Below are 26,234 nucleotides of genomic sequence, written 5' to 3'. Positions count from 1 at the left end.
GAATGATTCCCCCCCTCTTAAAGTTCTCATCATGATAATGATGATCAAAGCCAGTCTGATCAGTCAGAGGTTTTCTTGACATTAAGGTGTACAGTGTCATCTGGTGGACATTTTCATACTGCAACTCAGTGCTCAGGTTTCAATAAACTTCCCTAGTTTAAACCACATCATTCCAAACCCTCTTATATGCAAATACTTCATAAAGCTTTCTATGTAAATGCTAAACCTTTACAAACACATATCCACATAAGTTTTTACAGTGACAAAAACACACAAACAAAAACAATGTTATTTAAATTCCTGTTATTTATTAAATGCAAAAACTCCAAAGAGCTGAGGCATTGGGCCTAATGCAAGATTCGGTTGTGTGAACAGACCAGTTCTCAAGTGACACTGGGGGTTTGAGAGATTAAAGAAAATTTGGGGCCTTCACAACATTCACAAGTTCTCCAGATGTTGTCATGAACAGACACACTGACCTGTCATCACAGGGTTAAACAATCTTATTTCAAAGATTCCAGTGAATGATTTTGAACTTTACATATGATACCAAAATTAATTCAATTAAAAATATCTATAACAGGACCTTTGTGCAGGTTGATGTTTAGCATCCTCCTCTAGCATCCGACAGCGTAAAACTAGGCTGCAATATTCTGAAAGAACATGTTCTTGCATGAGGCCTAAAACTAAACAGCAGTATTACAAATCCTTACATGAGGCAACTACACAGTGAACATCAGGTCAGGTAAAGTTCCTGTAGAAGGACAACATGTCATCCAGACTCTGAGAAGAACCCTGAGGGGGCTGCTGAGCCTGGCTGTGGTGTGAGGGCTTGTGGGGCTGCTGAGACTGGCTCTGCGGCTGAGGTGGATACTGGGGGACATACTGGGGTGGAAATTGAGGAGGATACTGGGGTGGATACTGGGAGGGATAGTGAGGAGGTAAGTGAGGTGGACCTGCAAACTGGGAAGGATGAGGAGGAGGAAATGGGGGATAAAATGGAGGAGGTGGACACTGGGGACTGAAATGAGGAGCAGACAAAGGGGCTGAAACAACGTGGGGCTGTGAGGGTGTTGGCTGGGACGTGTTCTGTGGCGGAGAAGCAGATGGATCTTTTTGTTGAGGTTGGGGGGGTGAAGGAGGTGTTTCAGGCTGAGGTGGTTTTTCTTTACTCTCAGAGATTTCTCCAGGGCCCTTTGACCACTTGAAAGACATTTTGGATTTATTCTCCTGAGTTTTATTCTTTCCTGGGGCTTGTTTTTTCCAATCAGTGAAATATGCAGAGGGAGGAGCAAAGTCTGACTCTCGCTCATCCCGGCGCCGGCTTTTCCATTCGCTAAACATAAACTCTGCAAGAACAAACAAAACAGCTGTTAATATTTAGATCATGTGCAAATGTATAAGACAGGTGAGTAACCATATCTTGTGCAAGAAATGGACTAATTGTATCCACCCCTGGTACCAACATTCGGGTTATGGACATTTACGTAATAGCTGTTACCTTTGCCTCTGTCCCACTCTCTGACATGAGGAACTCCTGGTTTAGTGTCCTTCCTTTCCTGGATCTCAACTTCCACCCTCTTCACAGTACTGACCTCAGGACAGTCCTCTGGTAGAGGCGGGGAGCCGATCAATTCACTATCATCTTCATCTGCTGGGACAAAAAATTACACAAATCCTTTAATTTCATTGATGAGATTATTAATATATAGTATATAATGTGACTTACATAGGGTGGATTCTTACCTTCTTTCTCCTCCTCTCTGTCTTCTTCTTCAGTGCCATCAAGCTTGGTCTTCTTCATCTTCCTCTGCCTTACCTTGGCCAATCTGGCCTGCAGGATGGCCTGTCTCTTCTCCTTCAGTCGTTCTCTTTTACTACGCTGTTCTGTTGTCTGAAGAACAGGACAGATGCAAAATAAAAACAATATAGATCAAGATCGTTATAATAAAAAGTACAAGCACAATTAGATTTTAGGGGAATGAGAGATGGGCCTGGGTTTATTACAGGTAATGCTAAACACACTCATGATTAAATTAAAAGACTAAATACAATGCTTTTGCACAATGCACCGACCAGTGACCTCCCTTTGCCATGTCGGACTTGTGAACTTGTGCTATGTGATACAGACCACGATCAGCAAAATAGAACCCTGTATGTGTCAGGAGATCAGGAGCTCACCTGGTCTCTGAGCATGTCCAGAGTGTCTCTCTGCTTTCTGCGATGCTCTTTATCCTGAGAAAACGCAAAGTATCCAACACCAAGCTCTCGTGCCTCTGAGATAAACAAACACACAGACTTGTAAATCAAAACCCTTAATTTCAACTTAATGCAGAAAGGTTCTGGAAATGTTTTGATAGTAACCTTGTCCTCGGATATCCTCGTAGTGGATCGGTCCAATAGGCCTCTTCATAGCCTCCTCTTCCTCCCTCTCCCACTCCTGCCTCTGCAGCTCTCGACGCATGTCCTCTGAGAGTAAAGTCTTCTCAGATGAGGCTGTCCTATATGGAATAATTATTTCCACAAATATTCCGCAATGAATGCAAAATCTAGTCCTATAAGTAAATAAAAGTTTGCCTGCAACTTAAAACTGTTAATAATTTGTGGAATACTTAATTTACCCTTTTCCTTTTAGGTTATGGTCCATTTTCTTAAAATCTGGCAGGTCTTTCTTCATGCATCTTCGAGATCGGCCCAAAGCATCGACGAAGTCCACCCTACAGAAAATCAACACATTAGTAAAACAGTGTCCTAACAAGCAGCCAGACTTTTGCTTTCATGATGAATGTAGTTTTGTAATTAGTATTTGTGCTGTTGACACTTTAAAAAGGATTTGTAGCAGAAATTGTTGAGGTATTGCTGGTTTGAAATCTTTTTCAGAGATTTCATTAATAAGATTGACGTAGATAATTTGAAGCAAAATAAAAACAAACTACATAAAAATAAAGACATTACCATTCCTCATCTGGGTTTCCAGGAGCAGGTATAGGTGTCGAGCTGGCTCTCTCTTCATCTTCCTCTTTCAACATGTCCCTCTGTGCAAATGTTTCTCTCTTTTTGTCAATAATCTTCTGCGTGAAATCGACCAGGAACAGACCCTCTGTCTCCTCATCTGACATGATGAGACACAGCAAGTTAAATATGGCACGTGTACATTCTGTCATGCAGGCGAATATCAGAAGAGTTTGATTTAAACATCGCCAACCTGGGAAGTCTCCTTTGGTCATTTGCTCGTAGAGTTTGGCCTTCTCCTCCAACCTGCGCCTGTAGCGAGAGCAGGGATGAGGAGTGAGAGGTTTCGCTCATCTCAGTGTCATGGCAGTAAGTCTTGTGTTAATGTGTCGAACTCACTTTGACGTATCAAGACTTTTCTGCTCCTCGTCCAGCTGCTCTGCATCTTTCTCAGCCCGAGCTGAAACACCAGGGTTCTGTTTGCTCCAGACATTTGGTTTCTACACAGAGGAATAAGGAGGAGACGTGCTGATTGGTGTTTTGTCTCTGAGATTAAACATGCCAGTAAACGGTCAGACATGTCACACACACTGTACCTTCTCTTTGGATTTAGATTTAGATCCAGCTCCAGCATTTTCTTGTCCGAGTTTGTCCTGTTTGAATTGTTCCTGCTTCCTGTACAGTTCAGCTTTCAGGTCCACTAACTGTAAGAGACACAACATCACCGAACAGAAGCAGACAACAACATGGAGCTAGTAACACAACTATGTGTAGCTGCTAGTAGTTTAGCCGGTTAGCTAGCGTTAGCTGTTGATATAATTTGACGTCACACAGCCGAACCGGGTCCAACATTTAAATTGTAAATGCAGGAAACTCACCGAAGAAGCCGTCACGTCGAATGGTTTCTTCTTTTTGTCCATTTGTAGGATTTCTGTTCCTCCTCAGTCCCCAGGCTACTGCTAGCCGCACTCTCACTTCTTCGTTGGTGTTCCTCCTGCAGGCGAAATGTGGTGTAAGCGCCAACTAGCGGCGTCACAGGTGTAAGTACAGCACGGTCTCTCTGAGATGGTGTTAATCCTGAGGAGGAAACAGCAGCACAATCCAAGACTCACTAGACTCAATGTTTCTGTCCGAGAAAAAACTAATGTGTGTGGAAAACATTTTAATGTTTGTACCTGATGATCTCATAGTGGATCAGCCTCCATCTCTCACACAGGAGGTCTCCAACTATTACCTCCAGCATGAAATCAAGGTCATCATCAGTTCCAGTTAAGATCCTCTGACCTGCATCATCACAAATGAAAACCTGTGTGGTAAATGGTTCGTAGCAAGGGATCAAAACACCAAACATCTGGTCCGTGGACAACCCGCTGAACCACAGACACCCCCTTATATGTCTTGGTGGAAATTCAAATGGTAAGTATTTACTCTGATAGAATTTCACCTCTGCCTCCAAATGTTTTAATCACCTTCTTATTTTGTTTTGTCCAGATTATGAATGTTTGAGGTTTATATATTTCATAGACCAACATCTACACAGTATATGCATTGCTTGGGTATTAGGTGGTACTAACGGATTGTTAAAGGCTTTTAATATTAAATCCGTACTCATGAGACAACTCAAACACAATTAAAACGTTTTGAAACATCCTATAATTTTATGATATTATGAATTTTATGATATTATAATCACAATGATTTATAAAGGTATATGTTATAAAACGAGCTGGTGATACTTCCACTGAAAGCAAATCCTTCAATAAATATTGTTTATATCCAGGTCCATGTGGAATTATTTGTCATTCATATGTAAACCGTGTGTGAATAGCTGCTCTGAAACTAAAACTGTGTCTTAGATTAAAGTGGAGCTATTTGACATCTAAAACCTAAAGATGTAAACATTTTCCAGCTCATCGTCAGGTCAAACAGACGCAGTAACTGAGGAGGGCTGAGAAGAGAACTGCAAAGTTCTGCTTCAGTCAATATGTTCTGCTTTAGCTTTGTGTTCATTTAATAGAAAATACTGAAAATTACACTTTTTATTTCAGAAATGTAAATGTTTCCCATCAGCTTATTGATGTGTTGACATAAGTTGCAGTGTTCACTCAGAACAAACTCTATTGGTGATTCGTTCAGTCTATCAGTCCATTAAGTAATAGACAAGTCCTGTAATATTCTCGTACACATGCAGAATAGACTAGATCTCTGTGACTGCAATGCTATTACCCTCATTACCCAACTGAATAGATATGATGATCAGCAGGTCAACAGAGAAATGTCCACTTTGTTATCAATTCAAACATTTGAACAGTCCAATGCTTCCTAGATATATCTGTTTAATGCATTTTAAATCTGCATGAAAGGGGATGGAGGTCAGGCTATATAAACAGAACTGCAAGTGTCAGTGTCAGATTTAGAGCAGCAGATTTGATTTGAAATCTTTTAACGCTATACGTTGCTTCGTCATTTCGCAGCGGAGACTTTGGTTCCACCATGTTTCTGAAAAGAAACACCAGGCTGCTGGTTTTTCTACTCGGTTCTCTGACCTTGTGGTGTAAGTCGACCAGCGCAGGCTCCAGTTTTCTCAGCCCTTCACACAAACCGCCGGTAAGATGCTTTCTGGGATTCATTATGAAACAACAGTTAAAAATAGAGGCGTGAATCCTCCCATGAGCTTAACTTTCAACATAACTCAATATACCATAATAAAGGACTTATTCATTTGTTTTAAACTGTCTGATGTTTCAAAAAATCTATATTTTACTTATTCAGTTTTCAGCCTTACAACGTACCACACTTAACTAAACTCCTGCCACTGAATCCAATCTTTGATTTCCAGCAAGTTTCAAAATGTAATCTGTTGAGTACATTTTTGCTGAGAATGGTGTTATGACTAAAATGGATTTTGTCAGTATGCAGGTATAATTTTCTATAATTTCAAATGCATGCATTGTGTTCTCCAGTGTATTCAAGACATGAGAAAACCTTGCAATTGAACTACTATCATGAAAGTGAATTGGTTACAATCATGAGATATGTATGTTGGTCAAACACAGAACAAGGGGAAACCTCCCAGACCCGGCCGCCAAATCACAGAGGAGCAGAGTCAACACACCGAGGACCACCACATCACAGTGAGTGGAAAATATAACACACTTGTGACAACAGCAAAGCATCAAACATCATCCCTGTGTCTTTATGGTCTTAAGCAGGTAAGTGCCCCATTTGAAATTGGCATCACCATGACACCAGAGGACTTTGAGGAGTATGGCGTGTTGCTGCAAGAGATCGTTCAGCGTCTGCTGGGAAACACGGAGACGGCAGGTACACACACAACCCCCTCTGTAGTTGTGTTTCCTGGACCAATGCATGGTAAGATAATGATCTGACCATTTTTAATGTTATTTTAAACTATTGTCTCTTTTTTTTCAGAGAGGCCATCCTAACTTTGAATATTATGGACACGACTGGCAGATTTACTGCTTTATTTCTTTCAATTTCTACTTAAATAGTGGTCATTAAAATATGAGTCAACGTGTCAGTAACCTTAAGCTTAAAGATTTAAAACACTATTACTCACTGTTGGTAGTTCATCTGTACAATTAACACTAGAGACATATTCATCAAGTGAAACTATGAGTATGTTTATTTTCAGAGCTTTCAACCACATCTCAATGTCACTATCAGTTAGAAATGGTTGTGTTAAAAATAATAAAGAAGTTAATATCAATTCAATATCTATAATTTGAAACTTGCGTTTGAATTTTTTTGTCAAACTATGGTTCTCATTCATGAATTTAGCGCTGAGATTTAAATCTCATATAAGCTTCCATTATTAGGTCGTCTGACATTTTATTTTCAAAACTAACCCAGTGCTAGCAGAATAATTACTCATTCATACCTATATGATGATCTACACCCCCTCTGTAGTACAGAATATAACATACAATAAGTCCTTGTCTTCAGAGACTTACACGTGGTGGTCAAAATAAAGCATCAGTTGAAGTTTTGTCTCCGTCTCGTCTCTGAGCAGGTCTAGATTATGAGTGAAATGAGGAATTGGAAAGAGATGGAAGAACACATTGGTTTGTTTTTCCCTTTTAATCAGGAGACACAATTGACAACGGCTTCCAGGTCCTTAATGTTGTGATAAAGCTTTGTATTACGCAGCATTTGGAGAGAAAAAACAAAGAACATTCATTCACTTCCAAATTGAACTGCATCTTTGAATGAAAACTCTCTCGTTGACTTAGTTTAATGTTGTTGTTTTTATTACTGTAAAGAACATTGAATTACTCCCAGAACAGGTCTGCAAACCTTCCTGCTTGAATCTCAGGAAGGTGGTCAAACAACAACAACACACAATGTTCTGACACCCGTGACTGTCCTGCGTTGCACCTTGTCACTTTTGATAATCACTGATCTGAACTGAGAATAAAGGGTGCTCTGGCCTCAAAACTGCAAAGGAGCTAAAACTGCTTTTATGAGCAACCCTATACACAAGAGCTCTATTCATCTGCCATTAACACCATTAATCCACTGATGGCCCTGGTGAGTCATTCTCAAAATAAAAAGCACTCAAACCAAATGTGAGTGGTGAACACTGTGGAATTGAAGCAGGCTAATGGACCAGTCTCACCTCCTCCTACCTTTCTTCAATAACAAATCAGCTTTGCCCAAGGGAACATTTTCATGTGCTCTCATGTTAATGAGTACGTAAATAAAATGCAATGAAAGAATTAAGGATTAAAGGCCTTTAATGTATCTGTACTGCAACAAATCAAACCAGACCACGCAGAGAGCAGATCACAAGTCAAACATACAGTTACATTTCAACAAGGCAGATTAACACACCAAGAACACAAATTAAAACTAGAACTTATTAATTTCTCTAATGAGCAACCACAAAATATAACCAGACAAACAATAATGTACATTATTTAATTAATTAAATCGATGTACAATGTCTCTGTCAGACATGTTCAGTCATTTTTTGCATTTGATTTTGTGAAATATAATTTTTTAAGACTGCTCCTCCACACACCAACACCTCTTTATACAGAGGATTTATAAATCTTAAATAAAAAGCCACATAAAAAATGTTTATGTGTCACAAACCAGCTGCAGAGTGGCTGATTTCTATCTGGTCCATCGTCTCTTACGATCAGATTCCGTACAGTTGAGTGGTGTTGTTTCGGACTGTGGAGAGAACGGTGGCCACGTCTTCTCCCTTCAACAGGCTCAGCTCCTGCAGAGTGTGGATCCCCATTCCAGGATGTGAAAACCGACAGACATCTTTACTCACCTGTTAACAGTGAAACACACTCATATGTATGCAATCATAATTTACTCCCTGGTTTAAATGTACCAGTTGTTTCAATTCATCCAGAAGTTTTTGGTTAATAGGTGGCAAACAGTTGATATTGCCAATAATCACAAAGATATATCAATATATCTTGTCTCTGTCCCTTCTTAAAACCAAGACTAACTATATTTGCCATATAGAGCATGTCTATATGGCAAATATTTTTAAGTTAGTAGCATCTCATGACAAAAAGATTCCCAATATGTTTTTAATCGCACGAGAAACAAATAATTGAAATAAATATATAAAACACAAAACATCAATATTACAGTCAATGTGATTTAATTCAATGAAATTAAATAATTTAGAGTTATTATCAATATTAACAGTTGGGGAAAAGCCTACTTATTTTGAATGACACTGAAGTAGTGTTTTGGACAGACCTGTCTTGGCAGGAAGTAAGGCGCATCTGTTTCCAACACAATGCGGTCCAGAGGGATCTGGCGGGCAGCATCTCGGGCCGCGGTGGCACGGGAGTACGTGATCAAGGCTGTGAAGCCCACGTATAAGTTGGGGAACTCTGTCAGGAAGGGCTCGATCACTGGATAACTGTTTGTGAAGCAGTGTCTGGAGACAGCGCAATGAAGCAAGAGAGAAAATTCTCTGATTAAATGTGCAACACTTTAAGTCATAGAGGGAGATTAATAAATTACACTCCTAGATGTGGCAGAAAAAGTGCAAATAAATGATGTCAAAAATGGGGTTTAATTCTATAAGGGGGAGGATTATAAATGTAAATAGAACATAATTCATGTTAATGCAGAAGTTAATGTAAAATAAAATGAGAATAACAAGTTTATCTTCCACAGCACACACCTGTGAATTCTATATTCTCGAGGAACACACTTCTTCATGATGACCAGTAGATCGTCATCGGCGTCTCTGCAGTGGATCACCAGCGGCTTCTTCATGGCCACGGCCAAACGCAGCTGACGCTCAAACACCTTCTCAGAGAAGCAGAGAAAAAAAACAACAAATTATATTTATTCCTTTAAACAATACAGGTCAGAGCACTTGAAAAATGATAATACATGCCTAACTAGGTCAACACAAACTGTTAGTGGATGACAAAATGATTTAGATTAGTTTGGTACGCACCTCTTTTTGCTTGGAGGTATTAGTTGAGTTTTTGTGCGAGTAGTCCAGCCCCATCTCACCAAATGCCACAGCTTTTGGATGTCGCATAGCCATCAGTATGTTGCGTTCATGGACATTTGAGTATTCCTTGGCAAAGTGTGGGTGGCACCCAAAGGCCCCCCATACCATGTCTTCATTCAGCAAACCCTCCCACAGGGCCTCTTTCACCATGATCCGAGGGTTGCAGAAGTCGGCAATACAGCCTCTGTACTCTGAAGGGAAGCTGCTCTGGTACAGCCTTCGAAAACAGCTGAACGCTCCACGGAAGCCAAGTTTTCCGTAGAGCATGTCTATATGGCAGTGTGTGTCTATGAAACCAACCTGACTGTCCAGGTTGGGGGAACTGGTGCACGCAGATTCTGCCCCCAGGGAAAATCTTCTCTTGGGAGTGCCACCATGAGTAAAAGAGTAAGGGGGGTAATGAATGTTAGAGCCAGTGTCTGACTGCCTGCGTGTAGTTGATCTTGAGTAAGCAAAGGGTTCATTCATGCTGCAGGAGCGGAAAGTCTCAGTCACAACTCTGGGCGCCTTTGAAGGGCCAGTGTTTGGTGGTTGCAGCTGCTTAGAGGAGATAAAAACTGTCCTCTGTGGCAATGAGAAAGTCTCCATGTCCTCAGTAGCTTCACTGGTTTCATGAGTGGACATTAAGGAGAAAGGGGACGCAGTAGATCCCTGAAGATATGCTGGAGGACTCTGGTGTTCAGAGGAGCCCTCCTGATGAGTCATGAAACAACCCGAAGAATCTGGGATATACTCCAGAGTAGGAAGGGACGACTCACAATCGTCTTCTGGCTCATTTTCTGTATCTTGAGAGGTCATCTTGACAAACACAGAGTCCTGAGCAACAGACCTCCCAGGTGAATCCTCTCCTTCCAGCACAACACGCTGGGAAACATAACAAAATAGTGGAAAACATTACAAACTAGAGTGGCACGCAGTAAAGCCATACCTTCTGCTAAGGCTCATCAGTCCCCTTGAACTCAATCAAGCTGCATCAAAATGCACACAGTTATAAACACACGTCTCTTAAACATGCCAGATTTTTTTTCATGAATTAATTCAGTGAAAATGTAAAAAAATAATAAAAATCGCCCTGTCTCACATTGTTAAAGAGAGAAAAACACTCTTCTCCATTTCGCATTTAATCCTCAGTGGATAATTATCCTGACTGTTCTGGCTTCAGTACGAATAGTTTCATCACTAAATGATCAAAACCTACAAAGCAAAACTACAAGAAAAGAGTTGTCAGATGTTAGATGACTCACCCGTTCATCGGTTTTCCGATCAGAGGTGTAACCTGGGGGTTCTGTGTCCTCACACATCTGAGGGGGGGACCACTGATCTTCTTGGAGAGTACTGATGTCTTCAGATTTTGCGCAGTTAATATCAACGACAGTTCTGTCAAGTGATGCCGGACTCTGCACTTCAGTCTTCACTGGTGAAGGAACATGTGGCAAAGACAGGCAGTAAGCTTCAGTCTTCGGGACGTTAGAAGGGCTGCCAGGTCTTGCATTTGTGCCGTCAAGAGCAGCTAACATTGCCATCCTGTAGATGGCCTTCGATCCCTCTTCGGATGTCCTCTCTCTCTTCTTGAGGATAAATGAGTGTGATGGAGGTGGGGACACCTGCTGGTCGTCTGTGGATTTCAGGTGCTTGGGTGGGTTGTCCATAGGTTTTTCCTGATGGTTTATGTGCGACGGGACAAATCAACACATCACTTCTGAACATTATGCATGAGAAAGCACATAGGAGTCAATGAGCAGAGCAAACGTTCAAGTTAACATTTACCTTTGAAGTTGTGAATGTCTCATAATTTCTTCTGGACAGCTTCCTCAGTTTATCTTTTCCCAAAGAGGAAACACTTTTATCAAGCAACTCTGCTTTTCTCTTGGGGGTGTCCAGACTTAGTTCTCTAAAGCCCTCAGACCCTGGAGATTCACTGTGGGATGAAGTGTTTGAATCTTCATTTGGTGACTTATCCCAGCGCGATGGTGTGGCTGAGCCAGCTTCTCTCCTCTCAAGATGTGCAGGTGAGGTGACTGCTGTTCGTCGCCACTTGAACGTCAACTTCTTTCTGCTGCTGTCCATGTTTATGATCTTAATTAAATATAAAAATAAAAATGAAATGAATTAACACCTCTGTATGAACATGAAGCAAATCCTGCAAGCAACAGGGTGAAAGATGAAAATGCAGTATTTACTCAATTAATATATGATATCTGTGGAATTTTCTGCAAAAAAAGTAGATAAGAACATTGTTGTTGTTACTACGTTCACAATCTGTAACTTTTGTTGATCAACGATTAATTATTTTTATATATTTTCACATTATATATGATTTCATTTATACTTTCTACTATTTTTTTAACTGCATAATTTATTCCAGTCGGTTGTGTCCTTTGTTTAAGCAAGCTTCTCAGATCAAGTTATTATCATTACTATATTCATAGAGGTACTAACTGTGCACAGCAGCTGACAGCCTCCTTATCTTCATGGACTTAAAACTCCATGTCCAATGTTTGGCCATGGCTTTGTTGTAACTAAATTAACTGATTTGGTCTGGGCATATGCTCTATGAATGCACAATATCAACTGACAAGATGAGTGCTTCAAGGGGGTCCTGCTTTATTTCCAAATCCCTAAATAGTGTTCTGGTCATGTGCTGCCTTAATACACCATTTTCATCAACTGACCATGGCTACAGGGTCATTTGGTGTCAAATCATCATACTTTTGGTCCACACCACCACAGATATTGATGAAAGTTGACGTGTTGATTTGGCTACATAAGAGAGCCATGGAACCCAAATCGCATGTGTAATTTCATACCTTAAAAATCTGGATTCCACCCATGTTATATTTCTTTGAGCGAACTACCTAGAGGCCTGGGACACTTTGTTAATTTACATGTGCCTGACCATGCACTGATGACTATCTGCTGTTCAACCACATTGTGAGGAGTTAGTGATGTGATGAAACCTTCTGGAGGTCTTGATGACATTATAAGCTCACTTTCACCAGTTTCAATAATTGGAGACATTTTGGTTCCACACGTTACAGCATGCCAGATTTCTCTGTCATGGAACGACACAGGGCTGAGAGATATGCCCAACAAGTATGTAAGAATAAAGAACTGAATGTCAGTTGATATCGATAATTATCACAATAAATGTCACATCATTTCTTTCAAGTTCCAAGGCTGATTTTTGCTCCAGAGAGGATGGTGATTTTAAACTCTTCTTTAGTAGCAGACAATGACAAACAGTAAAACATTTTACACATCTGAACCAGATCTACTGTGTTTCACCTCTTCACTGTGCTCGCACAGTACACACACATTATATTAATATGTTTTCAAATCTTGTGTCTTGTTGCTCACATCTGTTTTGTGATGATGATTATTATTATTATATCGCCCAGCCCTTGAATGACCTCTCTACTACACAGCATACGATTAGCCCCAAGCTATATCAGATTCACAACACCACAGTGGTGTAAATCAAATTTAAACACCAATACAGTGCACAATTAAATGTAAAGTTTAATTTTTTTATCAAACTTCGGGCGTGAGATGCAGCAGAACCTTAGTCTGACACACCAGTGACGTTATAGGGACAAATGAGGCCTTTAGCTTAGCATCTCTACTCTAGCCAATCAACTGGCTAACTGCTAGCATTAGCCGTTTTCCACGTGTTTTAAAAAGCAGCTCATGGAGTAAATACTGTAGTTGGCTCATGTCGGAGGCTTCACAGAGACTTTCCAACTATTTATATCACACACAGCTCACTGGTGATGTTTCTAACGGAATAAATTCAACAGGTGATGATGAAGAGCAGAGAAGTTACCTCTCAGGTGCAGCTGATGCGTCACAGTGACGAAGAGGAGCTCCGGTGAGAAGAAGTCAACGTGTGTGTGTGTGTGTGTGTGTGTGTCTCTTCTGAAATAGATAAAGAAACAAATAGCTAACTAAATGAAAAAATAAATAGTTTGTCCTGTGAGTCTGCTCATGTCCAATTCCATCTTAATGTATTTATTGAGGTATAAAATAAAATATAAAGTAAAGTAGTCAGAAACCTTTATATAGCTACAACTGATGCCGGACTGAAGTGTTGTACATATGGATGTGTATCACAGTTTAATCACAACTTGAGTGATCTCCTGCTCATTCAGAAATGATCTAATTGACGATGGCAATGTGTTTTGTTTGGTTTTAACCAATCTTACCCATTTATAATAATTATTGTGCATCTCAGTCCTGCTTGACTATGTCCATCTCGTGTTGACTGTTCAAAAATGTCTGTGTCAAAATACTCTTTTTCACATTATCCAAGTCAGCAAATAATCTGGCATGGTGAAATTTATTGTCAAATAGTCTGATTTACAGTTTTATTTTATTTTATTCACTTTAATTTCAAGTCATGATGTGGGGGGCAACACTTAGAATATGGGACTGAGGCCTGCATTAAAAGGACTGTAAGTCAATAAGGGTCTTCTCAAAACATTTCCTTTTCATTCAACCTAAATAATAATAATACAAAAAAGAATAACTTTATTTATCGAGCACTTTTGAAAATTTAAGTTACAAAGTGCTTTACAAGGGCAGCAAGTCATAAAATCATGAGCACAGCAAAAATTAAGGAATCACAAATATTAACAGACAATATTCATTTGAAAGAACTCTAAAAGACATTAAATGATTTTTTTAAAGAATAAATTTGATAAAATAGAATTAAAATTCAGGTAAAATCAGGAAAGGCTCTCTGATAAAAGTATGTTTTAACACAGGATTTAAAGTGATCACTAACACACTGAAATAGTGGCCCATCATGCCCTATATGCCAAAAGCTACACATAGTGTGCCTATAATCATAATAACAATAGGACTATATGGATTTCTGCAGGGAAATAACCTTGCAGCTCAAAGTGATTGGTTAGACAGTGTATGCATCCATTGATATGTCCATAGCTTTTAGCAAACACTAGATATACCACACATTTTATACTGTATGCAAATAATTGTAAACACATTATTGCAGGGAATCTGATTTATTGAAGTTTATTCTTTCAAACTGACAAAGTGCACATCATTGTTGACAACTTTTTAACTGTGTACATTCATCATAATAACCTCAGATCTGGACAGAAGGTTTAAAGAATATGAGTAACCCTCATCAGACTTTTGGTAATCCCAAAAAGGTCTTGTAGGCACCAAAGCTGTGTCCTTTACCTGTGAAGAGGGAATAAAGATTCATCTGTGTTCTGGCCATTAAGGTAGGCAAGTTATTCTATTCTGTACAATGCAACATGCATAGTTGTCCTTTATAAACACTGCTTGTGACACAGTTAAGAAGTGTTGACATGCATTTTATGAAATGCAGAGCTTGGTGATTATTATGTATATAGATTCAGCAGATTTTGATCATGACACTCAATCACTACTTTACTCAAAAATTAAAATAAAATACAAAGGTCGGTCCTGCTGTTCAAAAAGTTTGACTGGAGGACAGGGTGAGGAGGGATGTCTAAGCCTCTTTTAACTGTAAGCTGTAAAACTTTAAGTGTACAGGGGGAATGCTGAGCAGCAGAATCAGGAATATGATATTTATGGCTCTCAGTGCTCTCACTCACACATTCACCTATAGGTGATACACGCACAAAGCTTGGATCGTTACTTACAAGTTGGAGCCTTCCTCTCCACGATCCAGTAGCAGAATCCCATCCTGGCTCGGTTATTGAACATGTTCCTGTACTGGGGCATGTTTTGAGGTGAGGTTTTTTCATGGTTGATGCCTACAGAGGAACATGTGATAGTGAAACCACTCGGAAGAAAATCAAACATAAATATTTAAACTCTGGTTAATGTGGGACCTACCGTAGGCTCGCACTGTGGAGGGGATGTGAACAAGAGCTGCAGGTTCGTCCTGAGTCAGAGCAGGTAACAGGCTGCTGGCAGCGTGGTTTGATTCATACACTAGGGTACATAATGAAACCAATTTAAAGACCAATGTTCCTTGGTAACAGATCTCTGTTTGTACTGTGCTCCAGTTTTATTTGATTACCTGCACCAAGGAGGTAATGTTTTCACCCGTCCATTGATTTGTGAGATTTTTTAAGCAGAATTATACAAAAACTACTGAATGGATTTTTAAAGAAACTTAGTAAATAGATGGGATACTGGCCGAGAAAAAAGTAATAAAGTTTTGACAAAGTATGAGGTGGAATGTTTTTATCACTTTCTTTAAAATTGTGAATAGGGCTTTTTTACCAAGTACATTTTCGGCAATTTCTCAGGGAATAATTCATGGATCCCAGGGAAGTAAAAAATCGTGGATATTGATGACTGATATATTTGAATGTGAGTAATTCAGGTTGATTGAATTGAAGGGGACTGGCCTTGGTGGAGGTTTGTTAAAAGGATAATTTGTACAAACCTTGGTCCTTCAGCAAGGCAGCTGGAACTGATGTAAGACAACCTGGTACCTACAGGTGGGAATAACATCACACAGTATCACATGGATACAAAGTTAGTAAGTATTAATAAATCCTGAGTGTTGAGTCTGTACATAGGAGACGATTTTCCTTTAACTCATCTTACCATTGTTTTCATTTTGCTCCAGTGATCTGTCTGGAGATGTGGAAACATCGCTGGGTGACTCCTTGGCCAGAAAGTCATACTGCAGTTAAAAAGAGAAGGACCATTAGTATTATTTATCCTCAATTCATTCTGTTGAACTGAGTCACATCATCCACAAACTGGTTCTATAAATGTGTGTGAGACTTACTGCTCTCGTCTGAAACGACTCGAGTCCCATGTTTGTTTCTTTTCTCCTTCCTGCATGTTGCTATTAATACTGCACTCGGTTCCCGTCATCTCGCACAAACACAAAGAGGGGTTATGTTACGTTGTCTCTTAGCAACATGTTTGGCAGCAGTATTCCTTCTTCAAAAACCCAGAGAACTTCATGTGCTTAATATCAGTGAATTACAAAAATTAGAACAAAGAACTTACCATAAAATCTACTTCTTGTTTTTGACATCACAGTTATTTCTAAATCATCAATCGGGAGATACCTTTATAAAACAGACTTCTGAATATCCAACTAAGCCATGTCTGTTTTTTGGCATTCAATTCAGTTTTATTTGTATAGCGTCAAATCATAACATACATTATCTCAAGGCACTTTACATAGAAGGTGAAGACCTTAATAATTAGAGAAACCCAACAGTTTTTCCAAAATAAGCAGCACTTTGGCTTTGGTCATTAGTCTCTACTGTTTTAACTGTGTTTCTGTATTTCAAAATAAAAAGATGTCATAGCTTTGTAGTCAGTCTGTCTGTCTGTCAGTTTTTTGCACCAAAACAGAAACATTTCCTTCTATACGCCAGATATTTATGTATATATATTTTTACTTATTTTTACCTATTTAGCTTCTTTTCATGTACATAGCTTTTGTTCTTGTTTATGTCTATGTTTGTTTGTTTGTTTTAACTGTTTGTACTAAGAGAACTAAGTTAAATCGGAGTCAGATTCCTTGTGTGTGTTCACATACCTGGCAATAAAAGTGATTCTGATTTTATTTTTAGGGTTGAGGATATAACTAAAATAAATACTCTTCATAGCATGTTCCCACCAGTAAGTATATATTTCATTTATGCACAAATAAACAATTTAAGTCTCTGCGATACAGTAGCTAGATCTGAATTTAAAAATAGTTCCCTAAAAGAACAATGGAGGGAAAAAAAACACAAAGACAAAACTATAAGCCCCTCACCCACAGCGTTCAACAGCAAAATCTTTGAAACTTGAGGACAATGTAATCACATCTTTAGAAGAGACTCTGCCCCTTCACAACCCAACAGATTTAAGGCGTAAAAGCTAAAGAGTGTTTCTTTCTACAGCTCAGATAACAAAATAGTGTTTTCTAAGGGGAGTATTGAAGAAAGCAGGTATGACGAGTCATCCCCCATAGCATATTACAGCCTCTGCACATTTGGAATACTTTTCAGTTATTAAACCTGGACAATAGGTGCAACTACAGGGGGTAATGAAGATGTACAAAACTTTAAGTAGAATGAGGTCAATGAAGTACAGTACTAACAGGAGAGTGGAGCTCTTGGTCAAACAGTTGGTCCAAACTCAACTAGTCCTGAAAACATCTATGTGGGTGGGCTGAAGGTTACAGAGGGTTGCACAGCATACTTCCTATTCTTTCTAAATGGTGAACAGAAATTCACCTCTAATTGATTGATTCCATGAAAAAATATTCTTGTGAATTAAAGACAAGAATATTTAGAAATAATTTAGAAGTAAACATTGAAATCCTTATAAAACATTTTAGAGAACAAACAGTGCTCTTCCACAGAGGACGCTGTCATCACTTTATACTGTATACAAGCTCCACTTACTGAGAGGAAAGACCTACTTGCAGTACTTGCTGCTGAGGAAGACATTTGCTAAAGCCACAGAGTGAAGAGGAAAAACTGGTAGCAGATCAAACAAAGTCTTATTTGGAGGAAATATATCATCTACCCTAATCCATTTTATCCTATTTTTTAAATTTTGTCTTTCCTTTCTGGTTATGTGTTTGCTGCCCAAAAGTAAATAATGTCCTTTCAGTTTCGTGTCTCATTCCTCCTGGCCTTGGATCCTCTCCAGTAGATGCTGCTCTACTCGCTGGTTCATGCGGTGCAGATCTTTCAGCACACTGGGTCGATCTTCGAGTTCTTCATGGAGACACCTCGCTATTTCCAACCTCCTGTAGTCTTCAGGTCGCACAAGACGCCGAATTACCTGAACAGCACGATCCTTGAGGCTGTAAACTGTATAAAAGAAAATAATTTTCTTTTAAATTACTGAATAACAAAAAACGAATTGGTATCAGTATAAATCAAATGTCATTTGTTCAGAGGAATATGGCAGGATTACAAAGGTTTGGTTTCAATCACCAAAATGCACTGGCTAAATAATTTACACACTGTCTTTTACCTTCCATACTGCACCCTTACAGTAACTGGTCACTTTTGCATCTGACTTGCTTTGTTTTATTTACCTAGAATCCCATTTCAATGATGAGGTACATATGCTATAATTTCTATTTAAATTACATTTTTAAATGAATGACAAGCCTTTTCTTTTCTGTGCCAACTGACAGGCAGAACATAAGCTTGATTTTCTGCTTTACAAATGACAAAACAAATCAGAGTAAACCCTTCACATCAAGATTATTTACCTGAGTTTATGTAAGAGACTTCTGGAGCTTTTTAACATAGTTTTGTTATAATTCCAGCACCACAAGCCTTTTTTTTCTCTTGCCTTATTATACAAATGTAATCTGATTACTAATATTTTAGGGTCACTTGGTAAATCTCACCTGGTAGAGTGATGGTAGCGAATGTAGCATCCCCCCCCTCTGCTGGTTTAGGAAGGAACAGCTCTTTGCAGTTCACCCTCAGTGGATCACCTGTCTCTGCATCTCTGAACATCCATGGGTGACCTGGAGGAACAGTGCACGTCAAACATTAGAAAAAGATCACACACAGCTCACTGGTGACATCATTCTAAACAAGTAACGTGATTATTCAAACTTCAAATCTAAACATCAAGTGTTGAACTAACACTGATCGGTGACTTTGTTGGTTAAATTACTATTGTTGTTGTTGACCTCCTGCGATATCTGACTGTGGTCAAGTGAGCAGACGTTCGTCTTTTTGTGGTCAAGTGAGCAGACGTTCGTCTTTTCCTGATTTCAAGTGCGTTCTTATTACAGAATGTATGGCAAATGCATGTAGTCCATGATACAGAGCGAGCAACCCTATTACGCCACTGTAAAATCCCTTTGATCCATAATTTCTGACGAAGGTTGATACACTTGATCTCAGGACCATCCTGACTGATTAATCATTCAGTATCAAGCATATTTACTGTATCATTTTTGAGAAATTCAGCCTCAAGGTTCATTATTTTGAATTGAAAAAGGCATTATGTGCATTATTTACTCTACTGTAAAATCCCTTTGATCCATAATTTCTGACAAAGGTTGATACACTTTAGCTAATCCTCACTCCATTCACCCATACGCAACTTACATGCAATATTGTGTGTATTTCTTTAGTTAATTTTTGAGTAAATAAAAATTCCCATTTCCCTTGCTAATTTCCGTGTGTTCTCTCCCCTTGAACATCAGCAAGGTTTGCAAGGGGGTGGAGGTGGGAGAACAATGTGTTCATATACTTCTGTATGTAGATGTTTCATTTTCAATTGTGAAAACCAATAAATAAAGTGGAAACTAAATGAGCAGTATAACCTTTATTTATTTATTCATTTAATATTTATGTATTTATTCATTTCATATCATATTTTCAGAATTTTAACTAAATGTATGACTTCACACACTTTGTGTGTGTTCATATAAAATTCTCTGAAGGTCATCGAGTCCGTACTTCACCACACTGCCAGGAAACTGAATTTGGGAAGCACTATTTACGTTCTGAGCCATGTGGCTGGTGTGATCCTCTTTGGTAAGAGGGAAGAAGTAAGGAGACAGACTATGTCAAAGGTAATATTTTTGTCAGCTACAAAAACAAAGTAGAACAGTATGTCAATTGTTTACAAGTTGGCTGTGTGTGTGTGTGTGTGTGTGTGTGTGTGTGTGTGTGTGTGTGTGTGTGTGTGTGTGTGTGTGTGTGTGAGAGAATTAAGATTAATCAAATAAAAACAATATTCCATTGAGCCTTTCAGTCAGTCATTCATTCATTAATGTATTTGTAGTTGCAATGACATATCTATCTATAAATTACAGGAACACACACACACACACGCGCGCTTGCTTGCACGCTCCAGATTCTGGGAGATTGGATCTCATTTACGGGCGTCAAGGAGCCGCTATCAATATGTGGGAAAGTTTGGATGTCTGACTTTGTAGCAAAAACACACGCAGAACAGATGTTGTACAGTCAAAGCGATTAAGCAGATCTATCTGAACAGTGTGACTGAAGCAATTTCAAAACTGAATATTTCTTATATGTTTGCAAGATGTGTTTTCTTTAAATTAAAATATTTAGGTATGGATGCTATGTTGTGAATCATGCTTGCAGTAATCTGTTAAACAACATGTTAGAGGCAGCTTTACAAAACAGAAATAGGTAACAAGCAGAATTTATGCATAAGGCTGAACATAGGCAATATGGCAGAAAATACTTGTTCAATGTCCCACACATTAACAATGTCACCCTTGCTAAACACCTACAAAAGTTAGAAGAGACTTGTGACCACTTAAAGACATCATTATCAACATTATAATTTTTTCCAATCAAACTTGTTAACACCATTAGCCAAACAAGTGTTACATTATTTGTAATTCTGACCCCAAAATATTAACTCTGTCTAACTCTCTTGGCCAAACAACCCCCTTTTTCTTTACTACGACATACTCCTTACATTAACCTCTTTAAAAAATGTCCTTTCACAGTGAGTACTTCAACATGAGGAGGATCTGTCTGGGGAAAACTGACTGGGTCAATGTTAAGTGGAAAGGCGGTGTTCTGGAACACCCATTTCAGAGAGACGGGAGTAGCTGTGGTGTAATTGTCATCAAAGTAAAAAGAATATTTCTTGAAACATCAGCTTTATCTAAATGATCTACATTCATTAAAAAGGAACTTTGAGGCTGAATTTCTCAAAAATGATACAGTAAATATGCTCGACACTGAGTGAGTGAACAGTCAGGATGGTCCTGAGGACAACGGTATCAGCTTTTGTAAGAAGTTATGGAATAAAGGGATTTTACAGTAGCAGAAAAGATTGGCTCGCTCCGTATCATGGACTACCTGCATTTGCCATACATTCTGTAATACGGGCGCACTTGAAGTCAGGAAAAGACGAACGTCTGCTCACTTGACCGCAGTGATATCCAAACTTCATTTGAATGATATATTATATATAATATTAATAATATTAATTAGCCTTAGACTTTTTATACAAATACCAACAGTCCCTATATGAGCTTTCTCTTTTCTAGAAAACGTAACTCAAATGTAAAGTTATTTCAACATGATGGTGAAAAAGCTGCTTTACCAACAAACGTGGCCATCCTCCGTCCTGTCCCGGGCTGTAAGTCATCGTAGCTCTGAGCGTGGCCTTGGTAGTCTATCCACAGCGGTCGCACCACACGGGCCGTGCGGTTACAAAACACGGCGCTGATCTGTATCCGTGTGTTCAGGGATCGAACCAGGGGCAGAGGCTGATCCCCTTCCTCAGGCATCAGTGGCTAATTTACCGCTGAACCGTGAGCGCAGCGAGAGTAGCCGTGAAGCTAACGTTGGCTAGCAGCTAGCTAACGAGATATTCATAAACGAAGACCGCGGAAGTTGGCGGATCTATAAAAAGCGTAAAACAAAGTCAGTCCAAGTGCATTAGATCGTTTATAAAACCAGTAAGCTGTGACGTATTCATGGTAACAGCGCAGAAAAAGTCTCCGCTTCTCCTCAACTATCTTGTTTACATCTTCTCTTCCGGTTGGAAGTGGGACCTCAAACTCTTCTGTTCTGTGATTGGTCGAGGAAGGCATGACGACATCGGGATTGGACGTGGTCTCAGACATGTAATATATAAAGATATATGCAGTCTATAGGTTTCACAATGAATTAAATCACCAAAGCTGAACAGACCAGATATAGTGTGATAAAAACAGCCTCTGTCAGCTTGTGGAGACGCTCATTCATTGAGCCTGGAGATGTAAATATTAATGTTTACGATATGTTTACAATAGATTTTGGTGAAAATTGTCCTACAACTATTTTTTCCACGTGTAAAATATTCCATTGGTGAAAACTGCTGGAGGAGAATCTAAATGACATTTTCTGAAAGAATAATTACTGATTTGTAGACTAAACCTGCAGTATGACCTGTTATTGGGTATAATTAATATTATACTGCCCAATAGAATTAAAGTTTTCAAAATTATCCGTCTATACCTGCAGCAATATTAAGACTGTTGGCTCCTTCCAAAAGGGAAATACAATATGTAATAGCCTCACTTGTTTTGGTCATTTTCTTTGAACAACTTTTAAATATGTTGTGATTATTTTACACCTGTAGCTATGGAAACTTTGTATTCCAATTACTCACAGTACATGGAAGCTCCACCCAGTTTCCTCCTCATAAAACACAGGGGCACAGCAGACCTTCCTGAGCACGACCACCCTCCTCTCCAGAGATTATCCCCAACCTGCACTCCATCTCAGCCACAGTGTGCTTTCGACTCTAGGTGGACACATTATCAATCTAAAGGTAGGTCGAAATAAATAGGTGACAAAAGCTTTTTATGTATTATGATTGACTTTAATAGTTACCAATAATTTTCTTCACAATGAAAAGTGTCTTTAATCATTGAACACTTATAGAACACTTGCCACATATGATGTGATATGGTAATATTTAAGTTTTGGATCCATGTGAGATTTTATATCATGCATGTATTTGTTGTTTAGTTCCCTCAGAGTGTCTCGGTCCGCTGGCGGCTCTGATCTCTCCACACCACGATGCGTCCTCTGAATGACAGCGGCTCTGTGGGCGCGCAGGACGTGGTGCGGGATGAGAGTTTGGCAGTAGTGGAGATCGCTCTGCTCAGCGTCATCTTCGTCAGCGCCTCCATCCTCAACACCTCCGTGCTCGTCGTCCTCTGGAGACAGCGCAAACAGATGTCCCGGATGCGCGTCTTCGTGTTCCACCTGTGCCTCGCGGACTTGGTGGTCGCCTTCTTCCAGGTGTGCCCGCAGCTCATGTGGGACATCACAGACAGATTCGTGGGACCGGACCTGGTGTGCCGCCTGGTAAAGTACCTGCAGGTGCTGGGCATGTTCTCATCCACTTACATGATTGTGGTGATGACGGTGGACAGATACCAAGCTGTGTGCAACCCGATGGTGAAGTTCCAGCGCTCACGCACAAGACTGAACATCCCCGTGTGCGTCGCCTGGGGCGTCTCTCTGCTGGGCAGCCTGCCGCAGGTTTTCATCTTCTCACAGGTCGAGGTAGCACCCGGTGTGTTTGACTGCTGGGCGAAATTCGTCCAGCCGTGGGGACTGCAGACTTACATAACCTGGACCACGCTGGTCATTTTTGTTTTACCCGTCATTATGATTGTTTTTTGCCAAGTGCGCATCTGCCAGGCCATCCAGATCAACCTGTACCAAAAGACCCAGCAGCGGGTAGGTCTCCCTCTGCCATCCAGCAGTGTGGCCGGTATGTCCAGAGCCAGAGTCAAGACGTTGAAGATGACAGTGTTTATCGTGCTGGCTTATATTGCCTGCTGGGCTCCCTTCTTCACTGTCCAGCTCTGGTCCGCCTGGGACACACATGCACCAAAAGAAAGTAAGTTATTGTAATGTTCTCACTGGTTTCTCTGTTTCATTGTTTTTTATCGTGTCATTTGTTTGAGGGGTTCTTCCTCACCCCTGTTAACTATAAAGTTGGGGTCTCGATGAGCTCTCCAGTATGTGCGTAATAATGCACAAAACCCACAACTCCTTCGGTATCAAATTGTTCTTCTTTGCACCGTTGTGACATTTTGCGTTTCTCTTCTTATTCCAGCTGCGATTTTCACCATCCTGATGTTGCTGGCCAGTCTGAACAGCTGCGCCAACCCCTGCATCTACCTTCTGTTCAGCGACCAGTTTCCCAAAAGGCTGGTCACACTCATGTGCCAGCGTCAGTCCAACAGTAAAGATTCAATGCACGACGAGGCGACGCTGGTCAGCACGTTGTACATGAGCTTCAAAAATGGATCCGAGCCCAAATAAGGACAACAAGAAAAAAATCCTGCATTGAAACGTGTCCGTCCTGCAGAGCATCTGAACTCCCTGTTTGGATGAGCTGTTCCTCTGAACTGAATATGTGAGGACAGGATGAAATGTGTCTCTCTGGGTCTTTGACATGTAAAGATGGTTTGTCATTGAAGTAGTCACCAGAAGACAGAACTGGGCTCTTCATGAATGGAAACTCTGCTCCAGGAGTTGGATGTTGACACATGACAAAAGCAAGTTGGACACTGAGGTTCTGTACATCCTCCTTTGGCTTGGCACATGAATCACGTTATGATGTGGAAAGTTCTGTTGTTGTGTAAAAATATTCTTCACATTTAACAGAAGCTTGAACTTTCATAAACACTTTCATGTTGACACAGACTCAGTGAGTGAGGAAAGTAAGTTGGCCAGGATAAAGAAGAATCTAATCATTTAAGTCTGTTGGGATTTTATGTCTCAGCAAATCTGGCATTTTGAATGAGTGCAATTAAAGGTACAGTGTGTAGAATTTTGTGATATGTAGTGCATGTTGCAGCTGATCACCCCTCACCTCACCCTCTCCTTTCAAACATGAAAAAGAACCTGTGGTAGCTTCAGTTGTCATTAAAACTCAAAAGGTGTTTAGTTTGTTCAGTCTGGACTAATGTTAAAAACATGGCTCCTCCGTAGAGAGGGTCCCCTTCATGTAAATATGAAGTATTTCAATATAAAGGGAAAACTACAATTCATACAATTTCGATGAAACAAACTAGTGAAAACATCATGAGGATTATTCTACATTGAATTTCTGCCAATGGATCCTTTCACCTGAATCTTACACACTGGAGCTTTAAGGGCTAAATACAAGTTCTTACACTACAGGACATTAAAATAACCCACAGTCCTCTGAGTTGAGTTCAATATGTAAAAATATAACATACTCAAGTGTATCCATAGCTTGAGTTACTTAAAAAACAACCAATGAATATAAATAAAAAAATAGTTGTTTAAAGCTTGAAACACAGAATCTGCCAGCCTCAAAGAAGCTGTAAAAATAAAAACTGTACATTTAAAAAACTGTGAATTACATTTGCCACTTTGATAAATATTTTCTCTCTCTTAAAATCACAGTGACTCACTGAGTGTTGGTATTTGTACAATATTGTTTATGCTATAACCAACAAAAGAAAGCAAATGTGGAGTAAAATGATATCCTCACTAATGCCTTGTCTCCTTTACTTGTGTTTAAATAGATTCCAAAAGTCTGAGACACATGAATGAGAAAGTGGTCTCAGCCCTTTAACCCTCAGCATATATTATATATACATTATGTCCATGTATATACAACATTTGTTTATATGTCAACGTGAGAGCAGATTTATGCCAATAACATTCAAAGATTCTTCAGCAAAATGGTTATTTGCAATGAGAAACCTGAGCTTCACACACACACACATATATATATATATCTCACTTAAAAAAAGGATTTTCTTCATCTTATCATTGTTACGTAATGCTAAAGATATGAGTCAGACTCAAGCCTGGTGAAAACGGTATGTGCTTTAGCTGCTTGACAACACTGAGACTAAGCATGAAGCCTTCCCTTGTTGAAACAGCAGCAGAGCACAATCGTTACACAACCTGTCCTGTTTCACTTCAGCCACATCTTGGTGAATATACAACTCAGAGTAAAAAGCTTTTTAAAACATTTTTATTCTGAGCAGGACTTTCAGTCAAACCTGAAAATCAACCACAGACAATTAATTCTTTCTGCCATGATTTTGTGGAATTAGGAAATGATTAGATCAAACTGTGTGTCTGTTTAAAACTGATAGGGTTTGTTCTTCATGATTATTATTGATTATGACAAAATAATCAGTAGCATGATTACAGCATGGTAAGAGGAATCCTTCTCATCCACATGCAAGTCAAAGCTCTTGTCTAGTTTTAGCACTAAACAGGTAAACACTGGTAAATAAAGATTTTAAAGAGTCGCTCTT

The 26,234-nt window shown here is 39.5% G+C and overlaps 5 protein-coding genes across 6 annotated transcripts; 2 read left to right on the top strand and 3 right to left on the bottom strand.

Moving 5' to 3' along the window:
• Window positions 1-286: 286 nt before the first annotated feature.
• Window positions 287-3,990, bottom strand: ccdc174 (coiled-coil domain containing 174). Of its 2 annotated transcripts, none has more exons than XM_020086289.2 (11): window positions 3,831-3,990; window positions 3,549-3,656; window positions 3,352-3,452; window positions 3,206-3,264; window positions 2,956-3,112; window positions 2,622-2,717; window positions 2,365-2,501; window positions 2,182-2,276; window positions 1,747-1,894; window positions 1,502-1,654; window positions 287-1,349 (listed from the first exon to the last, which is right to left on the bottom strand). In XM_020086289.2, the coding sequence occupies exons 1-11, from the start codon at window positions 3,870-3,872 to the stop codon at window positions 742-744; spliced, it is 1,704 nt and encodes a 567-aa protein (XP_019941848.2). In that variant the 5' UTR covers window positions 3,873-3,990; the 3' UTR covers window positions 287-741. The 2 variants fall into 2 exon arrangements, with proteins under 2 accessions (XP_019941848.2, XP_019941849.2); XM_020086290.2 differs by having other exon boundaries at window positions 1,502-1,651.
• A 1,442-nt stretch (window positions 3,991-5,432) lies between these two features.
• On the top strand, window positions 5,433-6,870 carry ghrl (ghrelin/obestatin prepropeptide). Its single transcript, XM_020086432.2, has 4 exons — window positions 5,433-5,559; window positions 6,009-6,086; window positions 6,165-6,276; window positions 6,385-6,870. Exons 1-4 carry the CDS (start codon window positions 5,446-5,448, stop codon window positions 6,396-6,398), a joined length of 318 nt encoding a protein of 105 aa, XP_019941991.1. The 5' UTR covers window positions 5,433-5,445; the 3' UTR covers window positions 6,399-6,870.
• An 821-nt stretch (window positions 6,871-7,691) lies between these two features.
• tatdn2 (TatD DNase domain containing 2) lies at window positions 7,692-13,431 on the bottom strand. The gene is made up of 7 exons (XM_020086507.2): window positions 13,299-13,431; window positions 11,243-11,551; window positions 10,720-11,133; window positions 9,416-10,339; window positions 9,134-9,261; window positions 8,701-8,884; window positions 7,692-8,257 (listed from the first exon to the last, which is right to left on the bottom strand). The coding sequence occupies exons 2-7, from the start codon at window positions 11,540-11,542 to the stop codon at window positions 8,117-8,119; spliced, it is 2,091 nt and encodes a 696-aa protein (XP_019942066.2). The 5' UTR covers window positions 11,543-11,551; window positions 13,299-13,431; the 3' UTR covers window positions 7,692-8,116.
• A 3,646-nt stretch (window positions 13,432-17,077) lies between these two features.
• Window positions 17,078-21,999, bottom strand: vhl (von Hippel-Lindau tumor suppressor). Its single transcript, XM_020086345.2, has 3 exons — window positions 21,527-21,999; window positions 18,825-18,947; window positions 17,078-18,273 (listed from the first exon to the last, which is right to left on the bottom strand). The coding sequence occupies exons 1-3, from the start codon at window positions 21,711-21,713 to the stop codon at window positions 18,080-18,082; spliced, it is 504 nt and encodes a 167-aa protein (XP_019941904.1). The 5' UTR covers window positions 21,714-21,999; the 3' UTR covers window positions 17,078-18,079.
• A 993-nt stretch (window positions 22,000-22,992) lies between these two features.
• On the top strand, window positions 22,993-25,447 carry LOC109628968 (vasopressin V2 receptor-like). Its single transcript, XM_020086431.2, has 2 exons — window positions 22,993-23,824; window positions 24,044-25,447. The coding sequence occupies exons 1-2, from the start codon at window positions 22,993-22,995 to the stop codon at window positions 24,250-24,252; spliced, it is 1,041 nt and encodes a 346-aa protein (XP_019941990.1). The 3' UTR covers window positions 24,253-25,447.
• The last annotated feature ends 787 nt before the right edge of the window (window positions 25,448-26,234 follow it).

The sequence above is a fragment of the Paralichthys olivaceus genome, chromosome 2, assembly GCF_024713975.1.
Source record: "Paralichthys olivaceus isolate ysfri-2021 chromosome 2, ASM2471397v2, whole genome shotgun sequence".
Lineage (NCBI taxonomy): Eukaryota > Metazoa > Chordata > Actinopteri > Pleuronectiformes > Paralichthyidae > Paralichthys > Paralichthys olivaceus.
This window is presented reverse-complemented; position numbering and strand designations above follow the sequence as displayed.